The 24686-nt window shown below is 40.8% G+C and overlaps 1 protein-coding gene across 1 annotated transcript in view; it reads right to left on the minus strand.

Annotated features, from left to right (window-relative positions):
- Positions 1-1657: 1657 nt before the first annotated feature.
- Positions 1658-24686, minus strand: part of LGR4 (leucine rich repeat containing G protein-coupled receptor 4) — an 82880-nt gene continuing 59851 nt past the window's right edge. Inside the window, exons 5-18 of the mRNA XM_033151119.1 lie at positions 21723-21938; positions 20534-20605; positions 19703-19771; positions 18802-18873; positions 18620-18691; positions 15794-15862; positions 14962-15033; positions 14079-14144; positions 12822-12893; positions 10521-10592; positions 8664-8789; positions 6947-7059; positions 6353-6433; positions 1658-4998 (exon numbers count right to left, since the gene is read on the minus strand). Of these exons, the coding sequence (XP_033007010.1) occupies positions 3722-4998; positions 6353-6433; positions 6947-7059; positions 8664-8789; positions 10521-10592; positions 12822-12893; positions 14079-14144; positions 14962-15033; positions 15794-15862; positions 18620-18691; positions 18802-18873; positions 19703-19771; positions 20534-20605; positions 21723-21938 (2449 nt within the window). The 3' untranslated portion in view covers positions 1658-3721. The remainder of the gene's footprint in view (positions 4999-6352; positions 6434-6946; positions 7060-8663; positions 8790-10520; positions 10593-12821; positions 12894-14078; positions 14145-14961; positions 15034-15793; positions 15863-18619; positions 18692-18801; positions 18874-19702; positions 19772-20533; positions 20606-21722; positions 21939-24686) is intronic.

Raw genomic sequence — 24686 nt, forward strand, 5'->3', positions numbered from 1 at the left:
CAGCTCCAACACCTATTATTATTTAAATTTGTATGCTGCTTTTTATCCATAAATAAAAACACAGGCTCAGAATTCCTTTCAGCACTATCTCAGGGCATAACTGGTGCAATGGATTACAGAACCGATAATATAATACAGTACAGCATAAAGCCTAGAGTGGCTGTGGTAACCCAGTCAGATGGGTTGTGTAAATAAATAAACGTCCCTATTTTCATCAGAGGAATGTTGGAGGCTATGAAGTTGTACAGAAAATTATAGTGAGCATTGAGAAATCAGCAGCCATCATGCAATGCCAGTAGTGCCCACCAGTAGCTTTGGGACCAAGTACAACCTCTGCTTCACAATCTCTACTTATAATAGAAATCAATATCTAGGTATGTTCATTTCAGGAATAAGTAATGCATGGAGTCACCAATTTGGGAACCCATCAGTATTTGATTTTATGTTTGCAGAAGGAACCTGTAGTGTATCAATACAAGCAGAAACATTTTAAAGTGCTGTTGAGAAGTCTGTTGTTAAGGATTTCATTCACAGAACATCTAGCCATCCATTATGCAACAATGTGATTACATCCCAGTAAAAGTTTTTCTACACACGTAGGAGAGAATATGACAAGATCCTGATGAACCATTTTTAAACATTTAAAGTCCTTGAGGAGTTACCAGTACTTGTGATCTCAGCTATTTTCAGTGTCAACTAAAGCCTTCATGATCAGAGTATACAAGAGAATTTTGTTTTTAAAATGTTATGAAAATGTGAGAATATGAAAATGTCATTTTAACATTTTCTCTGTGTAACAACAGCCACTTAAAAGCAAATTTTTCAGTAACAGTTGAGGGAACTCTATTTTGAAACAAGTGTTATGCTATAGCCTGTTAATGTAGGCACATTTATAAAGATGTTTCTTTGTATTTTGTGAAATTTATAGAGTTTCCTTTGAAATGCAGAACGTCTAATACCTATAATCCAAAATATGCAATTTGTCAAATATTGATGAAGAAACTGATTTCTTTTCACATGAACATCACTGGCATAAATAGTTGTCACTCATGAATCCCAGAAAAGTACTTTTCAGCAACATACTCAGTGTATATGTGTGTGTGTTTAATAAAATACCTTTTAAAAGATTCCAACATTCAGAACATCCTATTATAAACTAAGAATTTAAACTTAAAATTGATTTGGCTGTTACACAACTGAGCCTCATTTCAGTTGGCATTATTACAGTATTCTCAAATGCAACTTTTCTGTACCAGAAACTAATTCTTGCAGATAGAAGAAATTTCAACACATGTAGAGCTATTGCACAAAACAGGTTTCCCCATTCACTCTAACAGAGATAGCAGTTCTACATGCACCAAATATACAGAACTACCCCATTTGTAGTAATGGCCAGGAAAGCAAACATTTCAATTCTATGCATCTTAGCACAGACAGCACTCTGGGTTAGGGTGAATATTTATCACACTGGTCAATTTTGTCATCTGTGGGCAAGTTTTGTTTGTTTCTTAACCAATAGCAATATTATAAAGTTAGCACTACTCATGCACACCATAAATTAAATATTTCCAGCAGGAATTTTAATTTTAAACCTGTAAGTTGAATTTAAGAGGTGTAAAGTATAAACACACAAAACTCTAGGATACTTCTCTCTTGATTTTTGATTTTCTTTGATTTTACTATGAATGATTTAGGCTTACAAAAATTACAGTATACGAGATTGATAGCATCCCATATTTTGTACAAGCTAAATAATTTCGATATACAAAGCTTCTGGTTTTATTACAACAACAATGTACAACCAATGTTTATTTACAATGCAAAAAAGTATATAAACCACAATTTAAACATTCTGCTACTGGCAGCTGTTATATTTCAGGAGGTAGCCTTAATTAACAAAATGCACTGAAGCCACGTTTCCCATCATGTGTTCTATCAAATAATTTACAATACAAAGAAAATACTTTTTATGCACATTATGTACAGTTTAATTTTCCTAACTGCAATCTACTGTAGTTTTAATCATTTAGTAAAAATTATGCCAGAATTACTGGTATGGCAGTGGAATTGCGATCAACTTAACATTTTCTTCCAAAAAATGTAAGATTTAGTTTGATATGCATTCATATTATGCTGCTCAGACTTCAGGTTAAGGGCATATATCAAGGATCGCTCCTTATAATTATGAAGCAATCAGGGCCTCACATCTAAAGATGCAATTATTCAACTTGCCATGCCCCTCCCCCACTTTAATGCAAGACAATCCATTTCCACATTACTGTAAAATAGCATCAAAACAAAAATTCCTAGCGTTGTGGGACTCCTTACATGCCTTGTTTCAAAGTTTGTGAACATCCCAATCTTTTACTCCAAATAACCTTATTATTATTGCAAAGTACTATGTACTGTGATTTCACCCCTAACATCATTTCCCTTCCTGAAGAGCATGTTCATTTCTACCTTTCAGTGGCTGTTCATGTCACACATTTTTTGCTCTCTCGAGACACATGGCACGGTCCCAAAACTGAGGTTCTCTCAGGTGATAGTGGTTATCCTGTTGTTTTCTATGTCAAAAAATGCTCTGGGTGTGCATTAGGCAACCCCCAATTAGGTATGTAGACTATTCCGCAAAGTGCTATATTTACCCTAGAGGTTGTAGGGTCAGAGCAATGGCAAAAGCAACCTCTGAACAGAGTTGTGCTCAGGGGATGCTCCTGACAGCATTTGGGGCAAGGTGTGTATGGAGGGGATGACTTTTGCCAATTCCCCCCATCCCCCTGCAATACATTCCACAGTATTGCCAAGGGTTAGGGGATCCTTCAGAATAGTGTGGAAGCTGGCACTGGGGGCTGCAGGTGGAGGGGAGAAATCTGCAAAATCTGCCTTTACCAGTGGGGCACTCTTGGATAAAAAGCTGCCTGTGTATGCAAGCAGCCTTTCTATTTGTGGACAGTGAAGTTTGGATCCAGCCCTTTGAAACACAAAGCACAAATTTGGCAAAACTCATTTTGATGTTTGTCCAGCATGCAAAAGCCCAAAGTTTTCATTGGCTATCAAGCAGTATCTGAACTGAAAGGCTATTCAATCAAACTGTTCAGATTCTATTAAGAGGGGATCAAAGTATTTTACTGAAATAAATGTTTTCATTCCAGACAAAGTTAGCTACAGGTTAAATTATGAAAACATAGCATGTTTTTCCCCGTATTTGTCTCACAGTTGCATTTGGGAAGAGTACTCTCTTCTTTTGGCCCTGCAGTAAAATGTCCTGAGATTCAGTCAGAAATGCTATACAAAAGTTAGCAACAATTTTTCCCTTGCTATAATAAAATCACATTTAAAAATGTGTGTGTGTGTGTGAACTGCTTTCTGTTGTATTGTGCTTAACTAGAAAAGTTGGCAGAATTCACGTCACAACAGGAGCAGTAAGTTACAATTAGATAACAACATGGAAAAATAGTCTAAGAATGTAATACATAATTGCTTGGAAAAAAGAGTAAAAAACAATGGGATTATAAATTTTGGTTTTCCAATTATTTACATTAAGAGCAACAGCTCTTATTTAAAATACATTGTTCAAGACATTCACTGCCTACATCCCTTGTTTTTAACTAACATCAGATGATGGTTATAAAAGTGCTTCCAGGTAAAAGGTCAGAACAGCCATGGTCTTTGAAGCATCATACTTCCTCCTCTTTAATCATATGCTTTGCAGTAAAGTCTTTCAGTCTTTAATCCTTGGGATGTTGTAGGCATAACGAACCAATGGGAAACCTCTGCTTTGATAGAAACAGGCACGTCCACAGGCCTGTACTTGATCTGAACTGTCCGACACAAAAGAGTCCTCTTCATCAGCGTAATCAGAATGAGCAGACTGGGTACCACAATCTGACCAATAGCCATCTGGCCTTTGGCAAGGCACTACTGTCAGAGCTGGACAACTGTGGGATTTTATTAAGTGTTTACATGGCACAGGCTTTGATATAAGTAGTGATTCACAACATTCACACATGGTAAGGTTGCCCTGCAGGTGTGTGTACATGCCACAGTCATAGTAAAAATCCTGCGCCCCACAGCCACCTTGAGTATTGACAGCAACTGTTCCAGTCCCACTTTTCTTGGTGATGTGCCATCTCAGTAATTTCCAATCTTCTTTAAATTTGGGGTTGAAGAAGATGTACAAGACTGGATTCAAACAAGCAGGTAATGGGAAAAATATTAGTGTGACAGACTTCATGATTTCAGGGCTAATAGAAATTGCAGTGATGAGCGGAGCGAAGGAGAAAAATGCAACCGGGCAAAAAAAGATGCAGTTGGTGAAGATTAGCCAAGCAACATGTTTAATCATGCTAGCCTGTGAGTTCTCAGAGAGGTCTTCCTTTTCCAAGTTGCAGTAAAGTTTGATATAAATAATAGCCATGAGCAAGAAGGCTAATGAGTTTAGGAGCACTAATGTAACGGTGAACCCTAGGGAAGGAGTTTCTCCAGTGGGAAAGGGCAGGCAGAGAGGTGATGCAGAATACTCTCCCTTATGGAAAAGTGGTAAGCATCCTGCTACAAGTGCACACAGGAAAGCAAAAATAGCAGCAATTCGAAATTGTTTCTGATTATTGCTTTTACCCTTTTTAATTATTTCCTTTGCAGATAAGCTCCGCTCAATGGCTGCTAGCATCAGGAAAAAAATGGCACTTTCTGAAGAGAAGATGGCCAGAAACCCAGCAACTTTACAACCACTGCCAGTCTCCCACCAGATACCAAATTCAGCAAACCTACCCCAAGAAACTGCATCCAGGAAAGTTAATATGCCAGTGTAGACCCCCATAAATAAGTTAGAGACAGAAATCAAGCCTATGAATAGTTTGGAGGAAGGCAGTGAAGTACAAGGAGCAAATATAGTTAACATGACAAGCATGTTGAAGAACAAGGCAACCAAAAAAATAAACCAGACTGTAAGACGGATCATCCAGCTTCCCAGTAAGTATTCACAGGGCTTGAAAGCACCTTAAAAAAAGCAAAGAAAAAATATGGTGAGAAATAACATGCTAACATATTTGAACACTATTGTAAGATAGGCATTACTTGGAATTATACAATCAATAGAATTGTTGAGCTGGAAGGGACACCAAGGGTCATCTAGTCCAACCCCCCCACAATGCAGAAATATCAACTAAAGGCCATCCATGACAGATGGCCATCCAACTCTGCTTAAACACCTCCAAGGAACAGTCCACTACATCTCATGGGAGTCTGTTCCACTGTCAAACAGCTCATACTGCCAAAAGGTCTATCCTGGTATTTAGTCGGAATCTCTTTTCTTGTAACTTGAATCCATTAGTTTGAGTCCTACCCTCCAGAGCAGGAGAAAACAAGCTTGGCTCCACCCTCCATGTGACAGCCCTTTAGATATTTGAAGATGGTGATCATACCTCCTCTCAGTCTCCTCTTACCCAGGTTAAACATACCCAGTTCCCTCAACTTTTCCTCATAAGGCCTGGTTTCCAGACCCCTAGTCATCTTTGGTTGCTCTCCATTGCACACATTCCAGCTTATCAATATCCTCCTTAAATTGTGGTGCCCACAACTGGTCACAGTACTCTAGGTGTGGTCTGACCAAGGCAGAATATTTCTTCCCTTGATCAGGACACTATACCAATCAGGACACAGATGCCAATAGGTAGAAAACAAAAGGGATAAAGTTACAGGTAGGTAGCCGTGTTGGTCTGCCATAGTCAAAACAAAACAAAACAAAACAAAACAAAACAAAATTCCTTCCAGTAGCACCTTAGAGACCAACTAAGTTTGTTCTTAGTGCATGCACACGAAAGCTCACACCAAGAACATACATACAGTAGCACTAAGGTGCTACTGGAACATACCTTCCAGTAGCACCTTAGTTGGTCTCTAAGGTGCTACTGGAAGGAATTTTTTTATTTTTTATTTTGTTTTGACAAAGGGAATAGAGCTGAGTGATGCAGACATGTTTAAGGAATAGTAAGCTTAGAAAACAGCTTTCAATAATAGCCTTCTCCAACACGCTGCAAAAGTGTCATGGTGCATTTGTTATTCCAAATCCCCAATGTTATTTATTGTACTTATAAGCCTGCCCTTCACCCAAAGGTCCTAGGGTGGGCTACAAAAGTGCCTCAATTTAAACAAGCATAATTGGCACTAAAATCATAAGATAAAACCACAAAACAATAAATAATAACACAGCAGCGCACAACACAAGAGGAGGGAGATCTTTTCTGAATTATTTCACCACAATTAGTAGACTGTTTACCAGACTGGTGAATTCTGTCTACCTTTAATGCAAACATTCAGATGATAAATTTAAGGTAGGGAACAGTCCAGTTACCTGTTGTGGGGGTACAGTGAATTATTGTCTGGCCAAGTTCTTCATTCTTATCGCTGCTTAAGTAATCTGCTTCTGGTGCACCTTGATTAAAGAGGCAGATGATTAGGCCTAGAGAAATACTAGAATAGGAAACCACTGGATGGTTTTTAGACTCTTAAAAATACATTCCTGTAATTGACACTTTTGCTTCATATTAAATTAAAATATCTTAAACAAGTCTACTTGAGGGTGGGGAGAAATCCTGCAAAATCCTGTTAGATGGCACTCCAAAATCTCATTAAGTTATGTAATGGATGCTTCCCCATAGTTTGAAGCACAGAAGATCATGGCATGACTGAGCAGTTTTGTGTTCATGCTTTGGTGCTGGGAGTGGACGAAGGAAGTATCACACTCATACACACCCAAATCGTGGCAGGCAAGATGTGATGATTCGATAAACCATGCTGATCCCCACCAGCCTTGAAGACTGGAGCAGGTTGAAAGCTCTCTGTGGGAATTGTGGAAACCGAAATACTACACATTCCTCTTAGCAACATTAAATCCCACTAAAATTTGAACCATTTTCACACACTATTACTATATCAGAGGACTCACCTCGCTCATGTGCAACTGAATCTTTGTGACTGGGATCTTCTGTGTTAGCATTTAAATAAGAGTCACAGCCCCAGAAAGCACAGCATTGGTACGCATATGGAACAGAAAGAGATCTGAAAATACAAGCAGGAATTCTTAATTGACATTTGTTTTTCTTTTTTTCTTTCTAAAACAACAACATATCTCAGAGCTGGAGACTGCTTTCCTTTTCAAAATACCTTCTAAGGAAGACGAGCTTCAGATTAAAGCTAATTATAAGATTTCCTGAAGAATACGTTTTATATTAGAGAGGGAGAGATTATGAAAGTTCCAGCTATAGTGCTATAGAATTCATTTTCTATATGAGCTCTGATCTAAGAAGTTTCTCTGGTTGTAGTCCAACATTATGTTAAAATGTTGTCATCTTAAGGCAAGCAAGATGTTACGACCGATCGTGTTATTACCTGTGCATGCTGAAATGAACATTCATCAAGCTGCCTGGAGAGCAACACTGTTGCGCAAGTGAATTCCCAGGCAAACACAGCACTAAGCACATGCCTGTCATCCTCATTGTTAATTTTGTTTATATGAAATCCTTCTGGCTTGCCTATCTGGATTTCCTGCATTGCCCCTGTCTCTCATCCAACTTAAGGATGTGCCAGAAAGATTCATGTATCTAGATGAAGGGTCCTGACATATTTTTAAAAGTTACTTGCAACTATAAAGTTAATGCCAAATAAAAATACAAACTAATTAAAGTATTAAAAATATTGCCACTAAAGCTACACCACCATAAAAACTATAAAACTGCTATTGATGGGGTGCTGGGGAGATACTAGATCAGATTAAAAGCAGGTGCTTTACTCTCAGAATGCCTGCTAGCATTCAGTAATTTTCAGAAGATGTGGCAAAACCAAGCCTGGTAGACTTCTCTGATAAGGGACTTCTAAAAGGAGGGTATAACTACCAAGAATTCTGCTCGTCATCTCTACCAACCTAACCTCAGTCAAGAAAGAACTAAGAGCAATATCAATTCTGATTACAGACGTGTGTGCATGCACACGAAAGCTTATACCCATAACAAACTTAGTTGGTCTCTAAGGTGCTACTGGACAATTTTTTAATTTATTTATTCTGATTATCTTCATGTATAGTAGGCTAGTACACAGGCCGCTCGCCATAGTACACAGAGCAGAAACAATGGACTTTGAAACTACTACCTTTATTTGACAAATATAATGTAACCTCACCACATCCAATAATTGTGCTTACATCCACAAATCTATGGTGTGCAAATGTCAATGTTCAATATTTACAGCCAGCCCTTCTTCTAAAATACTAGAACAAAAAGTGTTTTTAAAAAACAAACGAACACAGAGGCATCAAAAAGGGTGTAAAGGAATAAAGAGCAGCTGAAGAGATTTTTAAAAAACAGTATTTTCTTCTGTAAAGCAATGATGGGCAATTTGTTTTGATGAAAGGCCCAGTGTAGATTTGTTCCACTGTAGCTTACAGTAGAGCTTCCTATAATGGCAGATTGGACAAAGATCTTTGCTCCAGGTGAGCACTGGATTTAGTCATCATATTTAAGCCATAGTTTTCCACGTGGAAGTTAAATTTATTTGGTTTACTGCACAGTCCTATTAATGAGAAATGCAAGAGCAATTGCCAGCTGGATTGACTTTATTTTGGGGCGGTAATATTAATCCAGAGTGTATTGACCCAGTTACTCACTTACCTGAGTTTTACAAAGTCCTTTGCCACCAAAGCTTCTTTCAGTTCTGTATTGCCTACAAGTTTAAGCTGGTTTAACCCAGCCAGGCCTCTAGTTGGAAATGAAGTCAATGCATTGAAACTTAAATCTCTAAAAGGATGACAGAAAAACCAAGTGTGAGGGGAAAATAGACCACATATATTTTAAATACTTGAATATACAAATCTAAAATTAAAGAGATATCTAGCAATTTTGCTCACTGGATGAGTGGAACACTTTGCTACTGGATCTCTAAGCAGTATTGTACAATCAATATTCCCTTCCTCCAAAAATAACCTTAGGATATCGTAAGTAATGATAGCCCATAACAATCCTGAGAAGCAAGTTCAACTGAGATATGATGAGAGGGGCAGAGGCAATGTGGTATAGTGCTTAGAGTGTTGGACTATGATCTGGGAGACTAGGGTTCAAAATCCTACAGTCTCCTAAGTCTAGCCTAGCCTTCATGGGTTTTTGTGAAGATAGACTGAGGAGGAGAAAAGTACAGCACCTTGAGGTCCTTGGAGGAAAGGTTAGATAAAAATGGAGATCCATCTGCCCAAGGTCACCCAGTAAGCTTCACGTCTGAACAGGGAATTGAAGCTGGGTGTCCTCCTTCCATATACAATGCTCTTCCCTTTGCCACACCATTTTATAGATTTTCCAAATGTCAACAGAAGTTGACCCAGCCACCATCATCTTCAGACGAATCTGGAAGCTGGCTTTTAAATATCTTTTATCTTCCCTATGCGGCTATTTCAAAAGGACATGGCTGTTGTAGGCCAAGCCAAGTTGCCAGCCTAGCAAAGTACAGCTGCCCAAAGCAGGTATTTGTCTAGATGCAGTAGTCACTAAACAGAAAACAAAGACTAGGAGTAGCAGCATAAGGGCAGGGGCACGACAGAAGTAAATTAAGCATGATGTGGAGGCAGACATTTTTCTCCCTTCTCATCATACTGAAACTTGGGTCACCCATTGAAGAATATCATCCTGAGACTCCCTCCAGACAAAATGAAGTATTTCTCATAGCAAATAATTTATGGAATTTGCTGCCAGAAGATGTTGTGATGGCCACCAGCTTCAATTGCTTGAAATGGAGATAAGACAAATTCATGGAAAGGTCCGTCAGTGGCTATTATTCAAGATAGTATGTACAACTTCTTGTTTCAACAACTTTGTGGCCCTGAAAACCAGCTGATGGGAGAAAGCAGCAACAGGGAAGGGCTACTGCCTTCATGCTCAGCTTGTCAGCTTCCCAGAGGCATCTGGTGAGCAACATTAGGAAAGAGGATTCAGGACTAGTTGGACCTTTTAGTCTGATCCAGCAGGGCTCTCCTTCTGGTCTTACGCAAAACAACAGACACAGAAATGCTCTTCATTTCTCTAGGTGGCTAAAATGTGAGTGCATACTAATATTTGTATAAAACTATCCACTGAAAATCATATTCTGCTTGGTTGTTCCATATGCAAAATCAAGATATTGAATGATTTTGGAAGTTCCCTGGAAATGACTCACTTACTGTTTTGGGTTTGTTTGTTTTTTGCGAATATGGGAGCTGCATACAAAGGGGGTCAAGAAGAGAGAGAAGACCAAAATTACTCTAAGTTTCACAGGCTGGGTGGCATTCTTTTTACACCAACACACATCAAGCTGTGATGTGAGTAGCTGGTTTTCTTGTATGAGGCAGGGACATGGTACTTTTTGCTCTTTCAGGATGCCAGCTGAATGAGGGTTTAAGCCAAGGCATTATGGAAAATGGAAAGTGGAGATTTTCGAGAAGGAGAAATGGTACTGCTTCAGCATTAGAAACTTGCACTGTTCTAAAAAAATGGTCTACTTACAGGTTGGTAATAGCACCCAGCATAGTAAATGCTTCCTTGTCAACTCGGTGGATCAAATTTCTGCTGAGATCTCTGCAATTTAAAGAGGTGCTATTGTGTTAGTGATTTATGCTGACATGCCTAAATGGCTATTGTTTGCACTTCAGTGATTACTTTGTGTTTCAGGTCGTACTAAATTTCTAACAAACATAAATAACTTGCAACTTAACTGTATTTTACAATGTCATAATGACCAATTTTCTTGACACAGTTCTCTTAAGGGCATTTTATTCACTGGAAAACTGAGAAACAAGGCTTGGTGGACCACGGCCTTCCAGTATGGCACTATAAAGCTCTACTTGCTCTCTTTTCTCCAGGCGCCAGCACCAGCTACCTAAATTTGATTTCAGATGACTCCATGCCATTAACTTTCTTACCTGGGACAAATCCTTGACCCTGACAAGGAATAGCCTTACATTCTGTACTGAAATTCATTTTGTTACTTTGGGCCCAGTTTTCCAATCAGTTAAGGTCACCTTGAATCCTGATTCTGTCTTCTGAGATATTAGCTCCCCCTCCCAGTTTGGCATGACCTATTGGATTAAGATCTGTCACAGAGGCTCCCCTCCCACTTTCAGGATCTATGCTTTATGTGAAGATGTAGGAGAGGGCCCTTTGCAATTCATTTTGCTGCCTAATACTGTGATTACCTTATTGTTTTAAGATTAATATTGCTTGTTTATTGTTTTGGGTTTGTTATTCTGTGTAATGAATGGGGCAGATCCACTGCAATACGCAGGGCCGTCTTAAGCCTATCTGGTGCCCTGGTGCGAAGATCCCTCCGGCGCCCCTCGCGCTCCGCTGGGCAGGGCCAGGCACAGCGGGAAGCTGGAGGACGCGGCGCTGCGGGCGGGAATGCCGAACTCGCGCTCTGCCGAGCAGGGCCAGGCTGCGGACCCGGGGAGGCTGTCGGCAAGCCGCCGCTGGTCCTCCCACCCCGAGCTGGGCGGAGAAGGGCTGCGGACGCAGCGGCTGCCTGCAAGTCCCGGACAAAGCCCGGCAAGCAGACGCGGCGTGGTGCTAGTGGTGGCGGCGCACCTTCAGCGCGCTGGGAGCCCTTCAGCGGCGCCTGGGCTGGGCCCAGCAGACACGGCCCTGGCTCCGGCAGTGAGGAGAAGCTCTCCACGAGGTTGCGAAAGGAGGAGGACCCACGAGAGGCAGGAGCCGCCGGGATCGGGCCTGCAACCTGCCAGCCGGGGAAAGAAGCCGGGAGCCGCACGGCGTGCCCGAACAGGAGGTGCTTCATAGCGCAGCTGGCGAGGGCGCGTTGGCGGCATTGGCGGATCGAGATGGCTGGAGCGGCCGCCCTCGCCTCCCGGAGCCCCAGCTGGAGTGCTGGAAGGGCGCGCAAAGCCCCGCGCCGCGCCAGCGCTCCAGCTGGGGCTCCGGGAGGCGAGGGCGGCTGGCTTGCAGCCCGCCCGCCCGCCGGCGCGCAAGTGCCCGCCCGCCCACCCGTGGGGGTGGGGGCGGGTTGGGGAGGGGAGGGGGAGCCCAGTATGCCGGCGGGCTCGCAGGGGCACCACTGGGGGGCCCGGCGCCCTGGTGCGCCGCGCCACCAGCCCCTATGGATGAGACGGCCCTGGCAATACGGCATCTATTGTTCCCAAACAGTGATCCACTTCTGTGTTCTCTCATCAAAACCTTGTAAGCTCTCACCCCAGTGATCTTTGCAAGTCCTACAGCACCCACTTCCTGGCCACTGTCCTGCCATCAATACTGCAGCCTCCTTCTCCCCCAATTTTCTAGGGTGAATTTAAAACAACATACCCATGCAACAATTAACACAAATTTTATAAAGTTTGTTTTGGTATGTAACTGCCACATGTGCAACATGCATTCAAAGTCGCTTACACTATAACGGATGAAATACTGATCTCATTCTAATTTATTTTTAAGTGGAAATAAACCATGGCATTTACGTGAGCTCAGAACTACAAGTGGATAAAACCCATCTGAAGGCTGCCTCCTGTCTATGGTGACATTTCAGCAAACCATCTGGCTTTACTAATTTGTGGATGTGGTTTTAAATTGGAGGAGAAAGGAGTGTGTATGTGTGGGAGATGCCTAAATTAAGCATTGGGACAGGAGGGATAAAATAAAATGAAACATTTTGAGGAGTGCTGGATTGGTTGGGCTGAGAGCTATTTTACAAATGATTGCCTTGCTGTGGTTAACTGTACGTTGACTACTGACATTGAACACAACTGTTAGTTTCCAACATTTGACTTAAAATAAAAGCATTTGTAAAGAGAATAGACTCACAGGGTACGTAGAGAAGTCAGCCCCTGGAATATATCTTCTTTGATTTCTTCAATTTGATTATGCTGCAAAGATCTGAAATATGGAAATTAGTTACACAGAGGAGGATTTTCACCAAAAGGCAGCACAGTTGTGGCACTGAATTCTATCCTGACAGGAACAACCCCCACTTTTAACTTATTAACCTCAAATTATTAATGAATGATTAAGTGAAAGACACTGTGGAAGACCGAAAGAAAGGCAGGAGGGGAAGATAGAAACAGAAGGAGTTCAAGGAAGAGAGCATAAAGCAAGCTACGAGGCGAAAGTCTGATTTAGCAACACAGTAATAGCATGAAGTGGACTTGGAGCTTATTGCAAAACCACACTAGTTAGACCTCGACTGGAGTACTGTCTCCTGCTCAGAGCAGCAGACTTGAAGAAGTATGTAGACAAATTGAATGGGTTCAGAGGAAATCAATGAAGACAGGTAACAATACAATACAAGTTCTGTGAGGTTGGGTTTTTTTTAAGGGTAAACAATTATTCATGGCTTCTGCAGAGGGTAGGACTACATCCAACTGCTTAAGTTTCAAGAGGACAGATTTGGTGGTAAGAGTAGTTTGACAATGGGAACAATTTTACAGAGAGGGGTGGTGGGCTCTCTGTTACTGGAGATCTTCAAGCAGAGCGTGGACATTTGTTGGGGATCATTGAGCTCTGGATTTTGTGCATCAAGTATGGCATTTATATAATATGTCCTATAATATGTCTAAGGTGCTACTAGAAAGAATTTTCAATTTTGTTTTGACTATGGAAGACCAACACGGCTACCCACCTGTAACATGTCCTACAAGGTTCCCCCCAATTCTTACGATACCACAACATCAGTAAATGTAGCAAGAAACACAAGACGAAGGGGCCTTAACAGTTGCTTAAAACACACACACACACACACACCACCCAGACACAAGCTGAAAACTGAATAAAGGCCAAGGTCTAGAAGCCACTGGGGCAAATAGAGAGGGAGGAGGAAGCAAGAATGACAAAAGAGAAGTAGAAATGCACCAAAAGGCAATGAAGCAATGAGAGGACTTAACATCTATCACCACTGTACACTTCCCACTCAAAACATTAACTTAGGGAGAGAACAAGGAACGCCTGTTTTGAAATACTCTCCTCTTGCTATCAGTTGTAGACAAACTATAGGGTTTCATTTTTTGGTGGCACAGATTCGGGGGGGGGGGGGATCAGATTAGACTGGGTATGCTCTATACTCACATTTCTTCCAGGGAACTGCAACCTTTAAAACTTGGAAGTTGTTTTATGTTGTTATAAGATAAATCCCTTGTAAAGGAAACAAAAAGAAAAGGTTCCTTTTATCATTTTATATGAAGGTATACTGCTTCTAATTCAGGGTCACAAATATATGGTCAATCTTCGTCTCCCAACTTTTGTATAACAATCTATTTCCCCACTAGCTGTTTTCCCAAGAAAGTGGACTGCCTTCTCTACAGTTTTTCGAACAACTTCAGCTTAAAAGATAGTATAGATGTGTGGAATGTGATCAGGAAGTTTACAAAAGCAATTGAAACTAAAGTTGCAAATTCATAAGGGCTGCAGTCACCATTAGTCAACTCTCCAGGAGCTACGTATCAGCAGTGGGTTTAGCCACTCCACACTCTTGCATTCACACACACCATATACACATGCACAGGCCACCTATCCTGAGCTGATGTCTGCAGATCAGCAGTGAACGATGATTGCTCCCTCCTTTTTTAACAGAGGCTCAAACTGATGAGCAGGAGGGGGCATTTGCATCCCTAAGAAGATGCAGCAGCACACAGACCAGGGAGTTAGCAAGTCTCTACAAGAGCCTGCCCATTCATGCGGTCCCAGTAAGCTCCAGTTTGGCTTAGAGTGATGTGAAAACAAGGCAACCGAAACAAATGACTCATAGCAGGGATATCTGATCTGCGTGGTTTTAAACTGACATGCTCAATTCTGACTTTTTGGGTTATTGTGCTCCATTTCCCTCATATAAAATCTATAGCACATACTGTTCCTTATAAGGGATGTGCTAACAAACATTGATGTAAATTGTATATTCTACTTTTGTGGTTTTATTAATAGGAAGAAGTAGGACCAAGAGGTTTCTACTTACAACGTCCGAAGCAGTTTTTGTTCTTGGCATAGATCAATGGGGATGCTGCTTATTTTGGTGCCTGTAAAAGTCCTGTTTAATAAAACAGAAGCATGTGAATGAACTTTGATTCATAATAATTGCCAGAATTGTTAAAATGAAGATGCAACTATCCTAGAAATTTAGGACTCAATCACTTATTTCTGAACACAGTAAAGGACATTTTAAAGATACATGTGCCTTTGACTAATGCCCTAGCAGTGTTGAGTCAACAAAACTGAAACAGATTAAAAATAGGGCAATAGTTAAAGAAACAGTGATAGCATTTTTTTCATTTGCTCTTTCAGAAAAATATTTTAAAAACGATGTTAGGCTTAACCATGTGCATATCCTACACCATTAGGAAGAATTACATATGCTTTACTTTCTCTCCAACTAACTGGATACCCTAAGCTTACATAAAGCTTAGCCTTCTTCAGATTTTCAAGCTTCATCCAATGAGGAGGAGAGTGAAAATGAACTCACTAGCCCCATCCACCTCCATCATGTTCCTGGCTTCATTTGTCTTTCATGTGCTGGGAAAGGAACTTCTGCAGGAGGGAACCGTTTCTGTACAGGAAAGCTCCCCACATGAGGGGAGGAAGCAAATGGATTCATTCCCACTCTCCCTTGCACATAATGGTAACAGCATGGGAGGAAGTATGCCTGAAATGGGCTCATGTGACATAAACATATGGATAAGGAAGTCCGATCTCCAAAACAATAAAATTAATTTTAAATGTTCCCCTTAAAAGAGAATCTAAAATTAGAATTAGTTATTGTTCATTAATAGAGTTTGATAAAAGATACTTACAGGCTTTCCAGATTGGTGGTTCCTGTTAAGTTAGGAAACCACTGCACCATGCTGGCGCCACGAATGACCCTGAAGGAGAAGAAGAAATATGATGACACACACTGTTCCTTTAGTGGATAGAAGGAACACAAGAAGAGCCCTGCTGGGTCAGGCCAAAAGCCCATCAAGTCCAGCATCCTGTTCTCAAAGTGGCGTTTCAGATGCCTCTGGGAAGCCTGAAAGTAGGACGTGAGTACAATAGCACTCTCTCCATTTGTGATTCCCACCAACTGGTATTCAGAGGCCTACTGAGGTCATACATAGCCAATGGTATGTGCTATGTGAATAGAGGTTTTAATTAAAGGTTCATACCAATCTAATCTCATTTCCACTTATATTTATCCGTGCTAGATTTAATGACATTTGCATCACATCTCAATGTACAAAATCTCTAAGCACAGCTTAGAAATATTAAATGGTTTACAAATGCTTATTATTATTATTATTATTATTATTAAAAACAACCCACACAAAATATTGAAAAAATGTGTTTGTCATCTACTCAGAATTATGTTCAAAATCTGAACTCTTGCCAATGGGCTGCTCTGTCGTTGATACAATGGTCTGGCTGCCAAGACAGCTTCCTTGCTCACAGTCAAGACACTGACGTACATGTTAAATTCACATGTATGGATTTGTGAGAGAGCAGAAAGAGAAAGTGGTAAGTAAGTAATGCAGAGTGCGTGTGAGGGTGAGAAAGAAAATGAATGGTATGTGTAAGCATTCTATGTCTGCAGCCACCAGCAGTGTGCAGACCCCAAGGATTCCTCCCATCCCTGCCAAGGGAAAGTGGGCCTCTGTGACAAAAGGTTCCCCACCTCTGCCCTGAACTCTACCTTTTCCTTTGGTGTAGGCCCTACGACATCCTTTCTGAGAATTTAATACCCAAATGAGAAAGATGAGATTTCCTTTTATTCATAAATATTTAGCATACACAAGAAACCTACGAACAGAACACAGCACTTCTAAAGAATGACCATGTTTGTGCCATGGTCACTGCCAAGTAATACAACCAAGACACATTAGGTCTCCGATTAAGTGAAGCTGTGAGACTCATCTAAGCCAAATTCCATTTTTAAGCTAAGTTGGGAGTTATCCTGAGGTGGCAGTACAAAAAGCACACTGTGATTGAAATGCATTTCTCAGTTTAGCAAAGATTTGCAAGGGTTTGTCTGATCAAATCTCCAAGGCTTATGTTTTCAAAGGGTGTGTGCACAGAGATGAGCTTATGGAAACATACCAAAATATATGACCAATTTACTTCCATGGGGTTTTGCAAGGGAAAGAACAATAAGGAAAAGGGAAGAGGGGAAAACAGAGTGCTCACAAGCAAGCACAGGAAAACAACAATAAAGGCATCACCCTAAATTAATCATGATGATAACCAATGGCCAATAAAATCCAGTTCGCAGAAGAGACAGAATAGTGTAGCAGCAATGGAGTTGTGGATGTAAGAGTTAAGTACAGTTAAACCAAGCCATGCAGAAGAATGCCATAATGTAACATACAGGAACAGGAGTCGCACAATATATTTTTCCCCCAGTTGCTATAAATTGATTGCATGGCTTAAGGAAAGGGATCCAATACTTCAATTCCACTTGCAAAAAAGGATTTTGATCCAGCAAGTGTCTCTGCTAATGTAACAAGGGATGAGAGGATTTTCTCAGATTCCCCTTCCTTCCTGCTTCCATGCTGTTCTGGGGATCCCCCAGGAACAGTTTTTCAGGGAAGTGGAGCACAGAGGCTGCAGCAGGGAGGTAGGAATTACCTCCTCTTCTCTTACATTAGCAGAGGTAGCAGCAATGACTTCCACCATTAGTCATGAACATAAACAGTGACCGAAAGGGTTCTGGTGTACAGAATACATAATGAGTTGACATTGCTCCATAAGGTCTTAGCACTAGGTCTGCAGCTTCTTCCAATCTCCTGGCTGGAGTTTGCTAAATACTACCTGCCTACAGTATTTGATATCAACTATGTAAAGCAATAATTGACCAGGGAAATCAGTGGCTTTTGTATAAAATATGTACATCAGGATGCTGCCGAACAATTTATGTGATTAAGTATTTGCCAAACTTCTATTAAGCCATGCACTGTAGCAGTTAAACTGCAGAACTTATGGATCTTTTAGAATCATACATCTTTCTCCATGCTGCAAACATGCTCTCCCTGTATCTTACATGATGGTGCTTTCCCCAGTGGTCTTTACTGCACAACTTTAGTCTTGCAACTCCATTGCTGATTCATCATCAACATTCTTGTGTAACAGATATTATCAGCACTGTTGATGTTAATTATAAATTTGGGAGTGTTCTTGTTGTTGTTTTCTGGTTTTGCACTGTAAGCAAAACCATTACCAGCTTTCCTGTAATAGCCTCCCTAAGACTACTAAACAAACCAACAAAACTGGAACTTACTATAATGATTTAAAGTGTGCTTATTTTAGTCTTGCTCCAGGCCTTTTCTCTTCCAAGAGATAACATAGTTACAGGAACACGCCAAGAGCAGAAAAAGAGCTGATGGGGCTGCCCACTATGAGCCCCCTCCCCCAGTCAGTTGAGGGGAAAGGCACCCATATGGGGGGGGGGGGGTGTTTCTGTTTGTTCTTTGTTGTTATGTTATATAATTTGTGTTTTTATGTTGTAAACCGCCCTGTGGTCTTTGGATGAGGGGCAGTATATAAGATAATAATAATAATAATAATAATACAATTAAAAGTTTTTTATAGTTACTTTTTAATGGAGCAGACAAAAGGCTACAATCATACTATAGCGCAAGGGTACTTACAGGGAATGCAAATCTGACAAGTTTTGAAAAGCTGAGTTCCCAACAAAGGATAATGGGTTATCAAACAGATGTCTAGAATGAAAACATTTCAGAAGACAAATTGTCAGTTCATATAATCACTTCTTGATCCATTAAACAAAAAAATGCAATCACTGTAGGGGTTTAAAAAAAAAAAAACTTACATAGTACGAAGAAGTGGGTTTCCTGCAAATGCATTGTCAGGGATCACGGAAATGTAATTACTGTGAAATCCCCTAAAAGCAAAAATTAGGGAAAGAACGATAACACTTTAATGGTCAAAGTCTTACGAAGAGTGGCAAAGTGTGACTACAATCACAGGAATTGAGGTGGCTGTTGCAGGCTATCCATGTGAAGATGCTAGTTCACATGATGGACAACTTCCACGCAAGCTTGGTGGCATCCTGCGGACTGCCACCACATGGAAACTCTCATTAGAGACAAAACCTTGGTCAAGATGCTGGACACGGGCATCGTGGGGGGGGGTGACACTTGGGCCAGCCCCGCCCCGCCGGCGGGCCCTGAGCAAGCCGCTCCGCCCCGCGGCCTGACCGCCAGCGCCGCTATGGGGCTGCCCCGCGCAATCGGCGGCTTGTGGGGCTTTAAAGCAGCACAGACGGGGAAGCCCCAGGAGCCAGCGCTTGCTTGGCGGGTCGCCGCTGGAGCAGCAGCGCCGGCGGGATGGACAGTCTGTCCTGACACATGCGTCATGACGTCACAACGCATGCGCAGTGACACCCCACCCCCTGGGGGGTGCCTCTGCGCGGCAACTCCGCCCCGGGCACCCAAGAGGCTTCCTACACCTCTGATGCTGGAAGCCAGGCTTACATCTAACTGCAAAGAAAACTGCATGCACATTGTTTCATTCTATCTTCACGAGTAAGAAGAAAAGAGGCTTTCATTAAAACATGTAGCTTTCAGGGAAAGTACCTGGAAGATCCCCAAACAAGCTGTTCCCCGTTTTAGATTGCCAGGAAGTGAGAGAGACAACATCTTTAAACCTGGAGTTTTTTGTTTTTATGTTAGAGAAAACAAAATAAGTAAGGAAGCCACAATAATACTCACAGCTCTTTTAGGCTTGGAAGTGCTTTTACTGCTTCAGGGAACTCTGCCATGTTGTTATAATTCAAGTCTCTGAAAAGAACAGCATCTTTAATATTATGCAGTGCTTGGTATTAATCTATTTCATCAAAGTAAAACAAAAATAAAAACAAACCAGGTTTTTTTTTGGCACAATTTTTCCCCAAACCAGAACTAGAGAAATCCCAGAGCTTCTTCATAATCAGACATTTATAAAAACATATAACCGTCAATTTGAAAGCAATCTAAAACAGACACATTGTATTTTATAAATTACTTAATGTAACAGCACGAATAGAAATCATCAAAATTGCAGCTGCTCTATAAAGGATTATAATTTGAACTGGAACGTAACTGAAATTAATAAGATTTTGGAACACGGGGAAAAAAATTAGGAAGTCATCAAATTTAGCACATGGAGGGCACTTTAACTAAAATGTATAATCTGGTATTTAATCAATTTGCATTAAGAACTGTATTAATTGGATATGAATTGGCATTGTTATAATGGGGCTACTAATGGAATAATATTGGAAAACTAATTTTTTTAAAAGGTAATTTCCCCCAGCTCTGCTGACAAAAGTTCTGCCCACACTGGAAACCTTGGGAAAGAAAGGCAAGTTGCGATGTGACCAGCTCAGTGTTGTGCAACAAAGCATTAAGCATATTTGTATAGGTACGTAAATACAGCTAATTACCATAACATCATAATTATAAAGCAAAACCTTAACAAATCTTAATCTCAAGATTCAATGCCATCAAGTCTTTTGTAATGTGCTTTATTCAATTACAGAGCCCCAAAGGCAGGATACTTACAAGGTTTCTAGGTTGTTTAATCCATCAAAACAATGATGTCCCAGTGTTTTTATTTTATTGTTATGGAGATGCCTAAAAAAAAAGCACAAGGGGCAATCTATTAACCACAGGAATCACTATGTACAAGCTAAGGTTCCAAAAATAGCTTTACTTGATAGCAAAAAATGTGTTGCACTCACAAGGAACATCCAGGCTGATAGGTTGCTAATACACAAACCCCCTTTTGTTGTTGAGCAAGGTAGCAGAACAGGCAAGCTAATGATTTTGAACCCCACCCTGCATTCCCAACTCTTAAGAATGCAGTTCTAGGGTGATAGAAGTTACCTTCAGATTCTGACAAAGACAATAGAAGACCTCTGTTTTTTGTGCACACCTTACTCTTACCAGGAAACTGTAGAGAAAGTGAACAGATTTTTGTCTTTTCTCCTTGAATGGGAAGGGTGCTATCTCCCACTTAAATCATCTCAGTCTTGTAGTGGGACCCATGGAAGTCAAGCAGATTGTAACAAAGGAACAAGATCCTGCACAACCCACGCAAACATCACAGTTCTACAAGAATTCATTCACGTCTGCTTCCTTGCTACCCGTCACTGAAACGGATTGATCATATGAACCATAAACAGCCAATGAGATTCCCTTTCCTTGTCTTTTGCATTGGCGCTTGAACCAAAGGGCTTCTGGGAATTCTTTCTCTCAAAAACGCTAAATAAATAAAGCTTGGCAAAGAGCCCAATAGCAAACTCATGTAGCGCACATTCTGCATGTGGAATTTTGGTTGCCTTTTTGTATGCACAACCCGGTGCAAGCATGCTTCACAAAGGCACGCACCCAAAAGCTGGGAAATGTGCGTAATGCATTTCTGTACCATAAATGTGCTAAATTGTCAGTATTGATCACTAAGGCAGGGATGGGGAGACCAATGTTTAAAGACACAGCCCCATCACACTGAAAAAAAGAAAAGGGAGTTGTACTATCAAAGTCCTATGTACAGCACATGTGCATATACTACCACTGCTATAGATGAGCACAATCATACATGCTAATGTTTTCCAGCAGCCATTTTTCTACTATATGAATGGCAATAAAGTACTTTAATATAGCACAACAAAATCAAAATCAGGTGTAGATTTAACACTTACACTTTGGAATATGTAGGTATTCAGCAAAATAACAAGCTGCAAATACTTACAGGACAACGAGGCTTGAGAGATTTGTAAAAGCAAAATCAGGGATGCTGGTTATTTTGTTGAGAGCCAAGGTTAAGGCCTGCAGGGATGGAAGATTGCTGAGAGGAACAACAGGGACTTCAGTCAAACTGTTATCATCCAGCCACAGGTGTCGCAGTTGAACGAGGCCCTCAAAACTGTCTTCTGGGACAGCAGTAATGTGGTTAGCATCTAAGCGCCTGAAGATAAAAGAATATGAATATTTAACACCTTGCAAAATATATAGAGTATGAACGTCAATGTATTTTAAAAGCTTTAAGGATGGAGGGGGGAAAGCATTTGAAAGTTGTGGGAGCATCAGCTGAAACTGAATATAGCTCATCATGAGCCAAATGAACATGCAAATCAGCACAACCCAGAAAAAAGGGAATAGGTTATGCACACTGTTATCTATCAACTGACGCCTTTGCTCAGTAGAAACAGCTGAACAGCATACACCTAGAATTTACAAATGGGTAGTTGCACGACTATTCACTGGGCACTACTTTTAAGTCTACGCAGCTGCAAGGCCACCTTCAGTAATAATTTCACTTCTTCCTCACTGTAAACAGAAGCTGGCCTGAGCTCTGTGTCTCCAGTCTCTCAACAAAATTTGAAAACAGATTCAATTACTAATGAATAGAAGAACAAGGTAGCTTCAGGTTCAAGAACATGAGGTAGTCGTTATAGTGTCTTTTACCAGCTCTAAGCCTTCCTCGTTAAAACATAAATTTTAAAGCGATTTTCTGTATTAGAACTTTGTCATATAATATTCTGCTAAAAACAACTTGTACATAATCATGGTAGCAGAAAATAATTTCAGTAAGAAAGCTCCATCTTTGCATTGTATAGGTTTCATTATGCTAATTTGTAATTATTGTTACAGCAGTACCATACAAATATCTTTACTATACATCTCTTATGCAGTTTTAGTCCTTGTGGCAGGTACAAGTCATCTTGGTGAGCAAGACCATCTCATAATTCCAGAAATTATGGAAACACACAATAAAGTAAAAAGAGTGCTAAGAAATTCACAACACCGAGGAAAGGCTATAGCTCAGTGATAAAGCATGTCCTTTTTGCATGCAAAAGGTGCCAGGTTCATCCACTAGCATCTCCACTTTCACTCCTATGTGAAATCCTGTTGAGTTTGTCAGCAAAATTACTGCTCATCTGTGTGGATAAGATAGAGCTAGATGAACCAAGGGCTTGACTGAGTATAAGGCAGCTCTCTATGGCTAAGTTGTAGGCAGTCAATCCTTCAGCAAAGTACCATTTCCAGGATTGGTTATGGAAGACTTGATAGTAAGCTGTTATGAAACCAGTATTAATCTAGTAGCGTGGATGTGGTCTGTAGTGACTGCTTCTCAAGGATCAAGGACTTCATATCTGGAAAAAGGATCAAGGACTTTATTCCTAAAAGAGGGTTAGCCGTCAATTTTCACAACAACACGTGAATTCTTCATTTTGAAGGCAGTAGCCATTGTGAGCAATAAAAAAATAATCAGATAAAATATGAGTATGTTATTACAGAATGGTTCCTTAAAGTCCAATGCATTGTGCTACACAAAAAGAGCTGCTCCCCTTATGTGCTTAGCAAGAGCTAATATGGATGAGCTTATATTAAAGCTGACTGAAAAGCATCTTAGCATTTATCCTATTTTAGAGGAAGGAGTGGATGGCGCTTCACTCCTTCTCTGTCATCCCTTCTTCCCAGTGTCAGCAGGCAAAAGTCCACACTGACTTTAGGAGAATTCTATTTTTAAATTTTCTCAGCACGCAAGAGATGCATAATGCCAAAGAACAAAACAAAACAAAAACCTTACAAAACTAATGTATTTAGCATGCTTCTTTGCTTAAGTAGTTTAGCACATCTCCAGAGCCAGTAATGCAGGTTCTATGTTTTGATTAAATCTGCTCTGATAAACTAAAGAAAAATAAAGATGTGAAGGAGAAGGAAAAATAAAAACCAACGCCAGCTCACATTAAGGATGCAGTAATCATTACAACCATCTTAAATTAAGCACGCAAGTTGTTAAGAGTCACCCAGATATCCAAATAAGTATTCATATAGTATTATAGAATCAGAGAATTATAGCTGGAACGAACCCCGAAGGTCATCTAGTACAACCCCCTGCATTGCAGGAATCTCAACTAAAGCATCTATGACAGATGGCCATCCACCTCTGCTTAAAAAATAATAATCAATGGACAGCCCACCACCTGACAAGAGGGTCTGTTCCACTGTTGAACAGCTCTTACTGTCAGAAAGTTCTTCCTGATGTTTTAAGTCAGAATCTCCTTTCTTGTAACTTGAATTCATTGGTTTGAGTCCTACCCTTCAGAGCAGGACGGGGGGAAAGTTTGCTCCATCTTCCAGGTGACAGCCCTTTAGATATCTGAATATGGCTATCCTATCTCCTCTCACTCTCCTCTTTTCCAGGTTAAACATGACCAATTCCCCCAACCCTTCCTCATAAGGCTTGGTTTCCAGGCCCTTTATAGGAAATGTGTTCCAATGTAGCAATGACAGTGAGGTCCTCGTGTCATTGCGTAATAGATGGTGGGTGTTTATCCTTCCAGGCTCAAAGTACCTTAGCAACCATATTGGCTTGCCAAATCTACTTCCGCTGTCCTGCTGTAAATCTCCATGCTATACGGAATTTAAAACTACACACACATCTACAAATATGAAGGATTTTGCAAGTACAGAACTGATACAGATAATAGCGCCCAAACAGTGCAACACTGGGCACACCTACATCATATACTTCCGTGCTTCAGGAAGGGGCTTGCATAGACCTTCTAAAATGGAGGGGGGGCATACAATTCATTTTAGCAACGACATTGTCTTACAAAACATCTTGTAGCTGACATCATTGTGCTGTTAACTGATGGGTGGGGCCACCCACCTGAGAAATTTGGACAGCAAGGGAGATCCTGATAAG

The sequence above is a fragment of the Lacerta agilis genome, chromosome 1, assembly GCF_009819535.1.
Source record: "Lacerta agilis isolate rLacAgi1 chromosome 1, rLacAgi1.pri, whole genome shotgun sequence".
Classification (NCBI taxonomy): domain Eukaryota; kingdom Metazoa; phylum Chordata; class Lepidosauria; order Squamata; family Lacertidae; genus Lacerta; species Lacerta agilis.